Source organism: Sinocyclocheilus anshuiensis, unplaced genomic scaffold (genome assembly GCF_001515605.1).
Source record: "Sinocyclocheilus anshuiensis isolate Anshui unplaced genomic scaffold, SAMN03320099.WGS_v1.1 scaffold1433, whole genome shotgun sequence".
Classification (NCBI taxonomy): Eukaryota; Metazoa; Chordata; class Actinopteri; order Cypriniformes; family Cyprinidae; genus Sinocyclocheilus; species Sinocyclocheilus anshuiensis.
Genome location: NW_015549681.1, coordinates 289127 through 299515, shown reverse-complemented (window position 1 = coordinate 299515; position 10389 = coordinate 289127). Strand labels below are relative to the sequence as shown.

General features: G+C 37.5%; 1 protein-coding gene across 4 annotated transcripts in view; it reads left to right on the top strand.

Moving 5' to 3' along the window:
* The window catches only part of sbno2a (strawberry notch homolog 2a), a 37855-nt gene extending 27472 nt beyond the window's left edge, over window positions 1-10383 (top strand). For all 4 annotated transcript variants that reach the window (XM_016449664.1, XM_016449663.1, XM_016449665.1 and 1 more), the window contains exons 25-33: window positions 786-894; window positions 1610-1681; window positions 2063-2206; window positions 2331-2425; window positions 4470-4562; window positions 5000-5131; window positions 5619-5695; window positions 6783-6973; window positions 8878-10383. In XM_016449664.1, the coding sequence (XP_016305150.1) occupies window positions 786-894; window positions 1610-1681; window positions 2063-2206; window positions 2331-2425; window positions 4470-4562; window positions 5000-5131; window positions 5619-5695; window positions 6783-6973; window positions 8878-10097 (2133 nt within the window). In that variant the 3' untranslated portion in view covers window positions 10098-10383. The remainder of the gene's footprint in view (window positions 1-785; window positions 895-1609; window positions 1682-2062; window positions 2207-2330; window positions 2426-4469; window positions 4563-4999; window positions 5132-5618; window positions 5696-6782; window positions 6974-8877) is intronic.
* The last annotated feature ends 6 nt before the right edge of the window (window positions 10384-10389 follow it).

Below are 10389 nucleotides of genomic sequence, written 5' to 3'. Positions count from 1 at the left end.
AACACACACACACACACACACACATACACACACATACACACATACACATACATATACATACACACATAAACATATAAACATACACACACATATATACACACATATATATATATATATTTGTTAATAATAAATGAGTGCCAGTCGTTTGCGCATTAGCTCCGCCCACTACTGGAGAAACCGGCATATCTTATGCTTATTCTTAAAAGCTGAATAATTCTAAATGAACTGTTATTTTTACAGAAAAATACAACAAAGAATATCATTTACATGTAGCGCGTCAGCTCCATACAATGTGACTCTCTCGCTCTCTCTCTCTCTCTCTCTCTTTCTTTGCGTGTGTGTGAGAAACAGTGCTCCCAGCACACAACAGCAAGTCGTGCGCCTTCACACTAGAGTTTACGGTACGTCAAATACAGGTACACTGCGCATCCATCGAGATTAATTGAAAAATAGCACAGATCGCTTGACGGAGAGCGAAACTCTGAAACGCTCAGTCAGAGTGTTCGGCGAGTGTAAATATATCTAGGCTAAACTTATACTTAGCCTCCAACTCACACACTGGCGAGTAAAATCTGAGAATTTATTAGCAATTGGCTAATATTAGACATCATTTAGTCGCCAGAGTGAAGATTTAGTCGCATATGCGAGTGATTTACTCGCACTGTAGAAGGTTGATATGTACCACACACAGTCCCACAAATACAGTGTGAAAAGAGACCAGTGAGGGTAAAATCAAAGTTTGAACCAAGGAATTTAACCAGTTTTTTATCTTCTGTCTGTCTTAGTACGGCACCAAAGCGTTGGATAAGATCACTAAAGCCATCCTCAGGCAAATCGACAACAAAGTCCTTCCACCGAAGAGCTACCCAGGAGGGGACATCATATTCTTCAAAGGTAATGTCATCTGTTCTGATGTGCTTCAGTAATGCAGCTTATGCCAATTTGATCAAAAGTGACAGCAAAGACATTTATAATGTTGCAAAAGATTTCTATTTCAAATAAACACTGTTCTTTTTAAACTTTCTATTCATCAAAGAATCCTGAAAAATAACTTGTATCACGGTTTACACAAAAATATTGTGCAGCACAACTGTTTTCAACATTGATAATAATCAGAAATGTTTCTCGAGCAGCAAATCAGCATATTAGAATGATTTCTGAAGATCATGTGACACTGAAGACTGGAGTAATGATGCTGAAAATCTGCTTTGATCACAGAAATAAATTACAGTTGAACAGATATTCACGTTGAAAACAGCTATTATTTATTTCACAATATTACTGTATTTACTATATGTTTGATCAAATAAATGCAGCCTTGGTGAGCAGAAGAGACCTCATTTTAAAACTTAAAAAAAAAGTTACCAACCCCAAATGGTAGTGTACCTTTATTAAAATGTAATATGTTAATATAATATTTAGTTTAACATTTCTACCAAAATACTACAGTTCTGCAGTTAATCCACGTAAATCCACGCAGTCTGCATAGTCTGATTTAAGACACACTAATCCTAATGTTGCTTACTGTTGTGTTCAAGCACATGCAGAAGAGCATGATGGTGTAATTTTTGTGTGCACTGATTTTAATATTTATATGTGTGTGTGCCAGATATGAAGAATGGCATGATTGATGTGGGAATCTTCTGTAAGGAGCCGCGTCCAAGTCAGAATACAGAGAAAGGTAAATGTAATACAACAGCAGCACAATGATCTGATTATAAAGATTTAATGATCATCTCTGTGTTTCGTATGATTAGTGCAGCGATACTTCTGCTTGAGCATATTTATATAAGTGATAAAAATGTATCTGTGCTGATATTTGCCCATTTTCATATTACTGGTGTCAGATTCAAAATGTATTGATAACATTGTATATGGATAATGTACATTTGATCTGGTTATGTGTTACTGATGTAATTTCTGTGAGTGGAGTGCTTTCCTGTTAGTTACATTACATTTGCATGTAGAAAGGTTTGTATTTAAGAAATGCATTGATTTCATGCAAGTTAGTTACATGCAAACCAAGTGGCTAATTGCCTTTCTTTTGTCCCATATATACCAGACTGCACCATCACTAAGTTTCTGAACCGTATTTTGGGTATGGAGGTCCATCATCAGAACTCTCTGTTCCAGTATTTCACCGATAACTTCGACTACCTGATCAACAAGGATAAAAAAGAGGGAAAATATGACATGGGAATATTGGGTGAGGAATCTGAATGTAATGCGGAATAGTGCGGTTATATTTGCGTGGGTCTGGTATGTTTTCACAGCAGCAGATGAGCTGTATGTGTGTCTGAGATTAATGTTGTCATATTCTGTGTGTTCAGATCTTGCTCCTGGTAATGATGAGATTCACGAGGAAACACAGGAGAAGTTTCTAACTCCAGGAAACCCTCAGGAGGGCCAGGTCATCCTCTATAAGGTACATGTCAGGAAAATGAGGATATTAATACTTTTATTCAGCAAGCATGCATTAATCAAAAGTGGCAGTAAAACCTTTATAATGTTACAAAAGATTTCCATTTCAAATAAATGCTGTTCTTTTAAACTTTCTATTCATCTGTGAATCTTGAAAAATAAAATGTATCACAGTTTCCACAAAAATATTCATCAGCACAGCGGTTTTCAACATTGATCAGAATCAGAAGTTTCTTGAGCAGCAAATCAGCATATTAGAATGATTTCTGAAGATCATGTGACACTGAAGACTGGAGTAATGATGCTGAAAATTCATATTTTGAACATATTCACATAGAAAACCGTTGTTTCAAATTATATTATTTCACAATATTACTGTTTTTATGACATTATTTTACCAAATAAATGTAGCCTTGGTGAGCAGAAGAGACTTTGAAACACATTTAAAAAAATCTTACTGACTGACTTTTATATATAAGTTTATTTAATATATTATATATATTATATTGTATATAAACAGGGTTTCCGCGGGTCCTTAAGTCTTAATTTTAGTTCAATCAAATTTAAGGCCATAAAAAGTCCTCAATGGTACAAGAAAGTCTTAATTATGATTTCAGGAGGTCTTACATTTGGGAACGGAAAGACAAGAATTGCAATATGGCTTAATGTGACGATTAAACTTCAAAAGGCCGTGATTTCATTTAATAAATATGAGCACTGCATGTTTCAAAGTCAGGTGCTGCGCTGCTTTGTGTAGCGATTAGCGAGAAACCGCTGTATTTCTGCGCCTCCTACTGGCAGAGAATGAATGTGCATTTTCAATCAGCCCGTCTGCTGTTTTAGTTCAGACCAATGTGAAATTCAACCCATGTTTTACGCAGCAAACACGCAGAGTTGTGCATGTCAACAAGAAGATAATGCATTATAAAAATCTAAACAATTAAGACGGTAAAATATATTTAAGTGTTATTTAATATTATATAATAATTGAAAATAATTGCTTAAAAAAGAACAAATCCAGGCTATATAATGGCTATATAATAATAATAATAATAGTTAATGCTGTGATTATATTATGTCTATAAATAATAAAGATAATAATAATTATTATTATTACTACTACTAAATAAAAATGTAAATAATAATCCTAATAACAAAATAAAAATATTAATATTTGAAGAATTAATACTACTATTAAAATGAGGAATTACTACTACTACTCCAACTACTGCTAATAATAATAAGATAAGTGTATAATAATAATTAAAAAATATATATTTACAAAAAAAAAAAAAAACTACATAAGAGATATTCATATTGGACTAGGGCTGCACAATATTAATATTGTACTAGGGCTGCACAATTTAGCCAACATTTTGTGAATACGTAAATATGAAATATGTTAATACAATTATAATAACAACAACTCAATAAAAACAAAATAAGAAATGTTATTGTAATACAAACTCTTTTATTGTTATTATTTTAATATTGTAATATAAACTCAAACTAAACTAAACCATAAACTAAATGTGCAGTGCCGCTTCACTCTGAAACATAAAGTGCATATATTTATTTAAGTCATGTCCTTTGTGAATTAGTAATCGCACAAAACCATACTGTGATTTCGGTTTTATTTCAATTAATCATTCAGCCCTAAGTCAAATCAATAATACTACTAAATATTAAATTAATATTATAATTGATACTTTTGACTCTTAATAATGGTTTAAAGGCTGAAATGTGAAGTTTATCGTTTTTATAAACTTTTTGTTTTTGTGAAAACCTGTATCTGAACTGTATGTTATCATAGACATTGCTCTACCCCGCTCATATGGTATTAATTTTATTTGTGCAGGTCCTGCAGATAGCCTAATAAATCATTTATTTTATTTTTTATTTTATTTTACATGTATTTTAGTTTTATATACATGCATACTGTATATATATATATATATATATATATGACTATTCTTTTTTTTACTACTTTTATTTATTTATTTAGAAATTTTCTAAATGTCCTGAGTTTGTGTTGTGGCTGTTTTCAGATCAGTGTGGATCGCGGGATGCCCTGGGAAGAGGCCTGCAGTAAAGCAGAGAAACTCACTGGAGAATTTGAAGGTTTTTACCTCTCAAACAAGGTACACGACATATCATCACACACTGATGTCTGACGATAAATCACGCTTGCTGTGTTTATGCAGTCGAAATCATCCAAATGCCAAATTACCATCTTTGAGTATGTTTTTACCATATATGTGACCCTGGACCACAAAACCAGTCATAAGTGTCAATTTTTCAAAATGTGCAAAAAAAATCTAAATATTGAGAAAATCGCCTTTAAAGTTGTCCAAATGAAGTTCTTAGCAATGCATATTACTAATCAAAAATAAGTTTTGATATATTTACAGTAGGAAATTTACAAAATATCTTCATGAAACATGATCTTTACTCAATATCTTAATGATTTTTGGCATAAAAGAAAAATCGATAATTTTGACCCATACAATGCATTTTTGGCTGTTGCTACAAATATACCCCAGCGACTTAAGACATATATGTGTGTTTGTGTGTTCAGCTGCGCGGGAATCAGCCGTGTGTCCTGCTCGCCGAACAGGGTCGGGGTCGTAATCTCATCCTGTTTAAGCCCAACATCGGCAAACAGGCTCATCCTGAGAACCTGGACAACCTGCTCCTGAGATACTACAAGGTACAACACGCAAAACCCATCAGGCACTGCCAGAGTCCCTACAGCTCACACACATTGATATGATGTTAAACCTTACGCAGAGCTCTTGTCGCACAGTGACATCCAGTGGTAGAGAGCGGGTCTGTCAGGAACACACTTGTGTGTTTGAATGTAAGAGTTGGTTTGACTTTTTGGTCTTGAGTTCAGTCGAGATACAATCCAAGTTTAGAGTTGCTGGGAGTGTTTTCAGAGTTGACTTATTATTATTTTTGATCAAAAACCACTTCATAAATCATTCATTCTCCTCTTGAGTGAGTGAATACGGATATCAGACTGCATCAAACGCATAGCAAGCCCTAAAATATGATAATGTAAACATGAAATGTTATAATGAATTTAAAAAAGAGTTTTTGCCACTTTTAATGGCTTTTTTGCTACCAGTCCAGGTTCACACTAAATGCTCTGATGAAAACACGTTCATACAAGTGTTTTTCTTCCCGCTCTGAAGGTGACACCTGATGAAGCAAAGGATTTCTGGGAGAGTCAGTTTGTCTTTTCTTTCACCAACTGCACACATGCCAACTGGTGAGTGTGTGTGTGTGTGTGTGTGAGCGATCAGTAGAGACTCTGACCCTGCTGACACTGATACTTTTTGTTTTTGACAATGTATTTCAATATGTTCCACTTTTTATTTTTTAGGTTTATGTTATAATTTGCACTAATAGCTAAGAATCTACTATAATACAACTCTGTAAACTGATTGAATAAGTGTGTGTGTGTGTGTTTAAAGGTGTGTTCACAATTACTGTTGCTCTGCAAGATTTCACAGGTGATAATGATGACAAAATAAACATCCAAAGCTATTCTGCCAGCTAGCAAATGAACCAAACCTGTTTGCTTTCCAAACAGCTTCTTTTTATGGTTGATTTTATAATATTGATGGTGTAGTGTGAAACAAAACTGTGTATTTTAGTATTATTTTTATACCATTATAACATTTATTAATTCTTTTTACATTTTTTATTGGCAAATGTTCAGTTTTAATTTTAATTTAAGTTAACCGAAAAAGTGTTCAGTAGTTTTAGATTTAGTTTTAGTTAATAGTAAGATGACCATTTTTTAAGTAAACAAAGTTTTAGTCATTTTATGTGCATTTGTCCTTAATTTTTTAATATTTAGCTTTAATTTATATCTGAGTTTTGGTATTTGTAATAAATAAATGTAATAATTTAATAAATAACTTAAACTTATTAGTTAGAACTTCTAAGTAACGTTTTTTCCCCCATGCCTTTCTATATAGTGTTTTTAGATTTCATATTTTATTTTGTTGTATTTAAGGTTTATTTCAGTTACCGAAAGTGATTTTCAATATTTTTAGATTTTGTTTTATTTAACAATTTATATTTAGTTAAAACCACCAGAATGAGCGCCTCGTCCATTGTGGCTCTTTAGCTTTGATTGGTGCTGCAAATTTGTGTGTCAGAGTTTAATGAACCCGAACCCAACACAAAAATCGCATAGGGAAATTTCTTCGCCACTGAAAGTCCAATCAGACGAAATTCTTCAGCGCACTGATTCCCATGGAAATGACTGGATTTTGCTCTCAGAATTTCGCATAGTAGCATTAAATGTGACCACAGCTTAATAGTGTTTGTGTCTGTATTTGTGGTAGGAATGGTAAGTGTAAGCTGATCGAGCAGGGCCAGGAGTGTTTTCTGGGGATGCGTCTCAGGCAGTATCACATGTTGTGCGGCGCGCTGCTGAGGGTCTGGAAACGAGTGTCTGACATCGTCTCGGACATCACCAACTCCAGCATCCTGCAGATCGTACGGCTCAAAACCAAACAGAACAGCAAGCAAGTTGGTGAGTTGATGTTTTGTTATCTGTTACTTCTCAATCCCGTTTCCTAGCAAACTAATTATTGCAGTGAATAGGGCTGCACGATAAATCGTATTTTAATCGTGATCATGATTTCTGCTTCTCTCGATTTATTAGGCATAATCACCTGCGGTATTTTCCAGCTGGTTATTTATCCTGAAAATGTTTCATTTTAATTTGGCGTTTGTGTTATCTTTGCATTGGTAACAAGCCACGACAAGCTTTCATAGTTGCGGTTGCCAGATGTCAAGATTTTAAATCCCCCAATCAGAGCTTTTTTTCTGAAATCGATGCATTTTCTGCCCAGTGGTGTTTTTAATGTTCCAAACCTGATGAGCTGAAAACACTGGCAAACATTTATGTTGGAGTTTAGCAATCTCTATTGAGGTATTTTGCTCAAGTAAAAGTGAAATACAGCCGGACTGTTTTCTTTCACGTGGGCATTTGTGCTGTTTGCTGCGACTAAATCTGCAAGCAAACCAATGGGCGTTCTCTTGATTTGTGCTTATGTGAAAATGCAATAATTCTGATGAAATGTAAAAAGAAATTTTATGACAATAATCATGATTATATCATGATTAACCATTATCATGCAGCCCTAGCAATTAGGGCTGGGACAATAAATCGATGCATCGCGTTTCGTGGATCGATTCTGAGATTTTTGGAATGCATTGTGATTCTCTCTGGAATCGATTCTGAGCTTAGTTTTTAACAGCAGATGGCGCTCTAGGCTAGTTTTTAACCGCACACTCAAATGCTCACGAAGAAGAGCACTTGTGCGTTCGGCTGAGTAATGTAAGTGGTTAAATGTATTTGCACACCGTCTTTTATGATGCAAGATTTATGTAAACACAGCCCACTGTGAAAATCCTTGTAATTCGCTTCAACCTTTTCGAACTTTATGAATGCTTATTTTAGGTTCAAGTGGTGCGTGAGTAAGGAACTGGAAGCAAGCAGAATGCAGCTATCTCTAAACTAAGCTCAGAATCGATTCAAGAGAGAAGCGCGATGCCTTCGGAAAATCTCAGAATCGATGCAGAAGCATTTCTCGATTCGCGATGCATCGATTTATTGTCCCAGCCCTACTAGCAATGAATATCCCAGATTTATCCTAAAACTCGTCTTGTCATGAGTATTGATTATCACAATTGAGAGGTAAGGCCGTTCACACCAAGGACGACAATGATACAGCTTTAAAAATCAAATAGCGGAGTCCCAACACGGCTGTAACAATAACGGCACATAGGAACACTTTCAAGTTTTTTAGCCAATCTGAATCCACCTGACTTTAAAGAGCTTGTGCATTTAAAGTGGTAGACGATGATACTGCAGCACGCGCTTTTAATAAACAATGTTATCGTGCTTTGGTGTTGACACTAATATGTGACCCTGGACCACAAAACCAGTCAAAAGTGTCAATTTTTCCAAATTGAGATTTATACGTCACATAAATAAGCTTTCCATTAATGTATGGTTTGTTATGATAGGACAATATTTGGCCGAGATACAACTATTTTAAAATCTGATATCTGAGGGTGAAAAAAAAATCTAAATATTGGGAAAATTGCCTTTAAAGTTGTCCAAATGAAGTCCATAGCAATGCATATTACCAATCAAAAATTAAGTTTTAATATATTTACAGTAGGGAATTTACAAAATATCTTCATGGAACATGGTATTTATCCTAATGATTTTTGGCATAAAAGAAAAATCGATAATTTTGACCCATACAGTGTATTTTTGGCTATTGCTACAAATATACCCCAGCGACTTAAGACTGCTTTTGTGCTCCAGGGTCACACATAATTATCGTTCTTGGTGTGAACGGGCCTTTATATGTCCGTTTATCTCTCCTCAAGACGAAAATAACAATCATGTGTGTGTCTCAGGTATAAAAATCCCAGAGAACTGCGTGTCCCGCGTGCGCGCTGAGCTATCTCGGATGGACGAGGAGGTGAAGAAAGCGCGGCGGGAGAGAGAGCAGTTAGCAAATGAGCAGCGTATGCGCCAAGAGATGCTGGCCAAGATGATCATCGCAAACCCTCCCCTCTCCCTTCAGAACCACCTTCACTACCCACGATCCCTTCTGCCGCCTGCGGCGAAGCCAAAGAGCGAAGCCGTCAGCGAGGTCTTGGATCTTACCATCAGCCCCTGCCCATCGCCGGACATCAAAACGCCTGTGCCAGACCTAAACGGCGTGTCCCTACACGGAGGCATGCTAGGCGCGAGAGGACGCCCGTGCGCGGTTGTTCCCGAGACATACAACTTGGAAGATTTGATCTCCCAGGAGCAGCAGAGACACAGGCAGGTGGCGTTGAACCCGAACGTGCGCATGTCGTCGTCGCATGCCACTTTGAACGTCCCGCAGCAGCACGTTCACACACTAAAGCAGAATCATTCGTCGTTTGGGGTGCTAACACAGCAGCAGCAGCAGAGCGGCTCACGCGCACAACCGCCCGAGCAGTACCGCGTGCTTCTGTCGCAGCTGCAGCGAGGGCAAGACACATCGCTCGTGCTGCGGCTTCTCACGCAAATGCGACAGCAAAATGGCGTGTCGCCGCAGTCCTCGCGCACTATGCTACACCAGAACAGTCAACGCATGACGCACACTTCGAACGCACACTTGCTCGGCATGCATGCGCAGCTGTCGAAACAACATACGAGCGAACATGCGCAGTCGCAATCCCTACCGTCGCAACCCCTGCCATCGCAACCCCAAGCCATGCAATCACATGTCACTCAGCCTGCTACAGAAAGAACGAACAATGAGTTTGATTTCGACGACTTGGACTTCGGTTACCCCTCGCCCGAATCGCAACATCAGTACCCGTTCACCTCTCAAGCCCTGCCATCCTCGACTCCGCCCCCTCCTCCTTACTCCTCCTCCCTCTTTGCGTCAGCGCCTACAAACTCCTCCCTCTCGGACTCTAGCTCCTCCTCCTCACACTTCACGCCATCGTCCTCTTCCTCCGAACAGACGCATCTGTTACCAAACGGCCACAGCAGTATGGACGCCCTGGAGACGCTGGATCACATGATCCACAGAACACCCTCGGATCACCGCCAGTCCGTCATCCAGTTCAAAACAATGGACTGGGACGCCACCTAGAGGCTCAAACATGCACGGTCAGAAATTCATTCTCGGCAAGACTTTTGAGTTCTTTCCCAAGTCATTCTCAGTCCATAAGCTAAGAGTTGCGTTCGGTTCGTTGACGATCAATGAAGACTTGAAATCAAATGGGTTTGCCTTATTTGAAGCAATAGGGCTTTTCCACCCACCATTTCATCACAGCAGACATTGAGGTAAAAGAGATGTTTATTTATTAAGATATTGGTGTATACTGTTTCCTGTCCAAGGGAGTTTATCTTTTCGAATGAATGCCTTCTGTTAAATCGGTGCC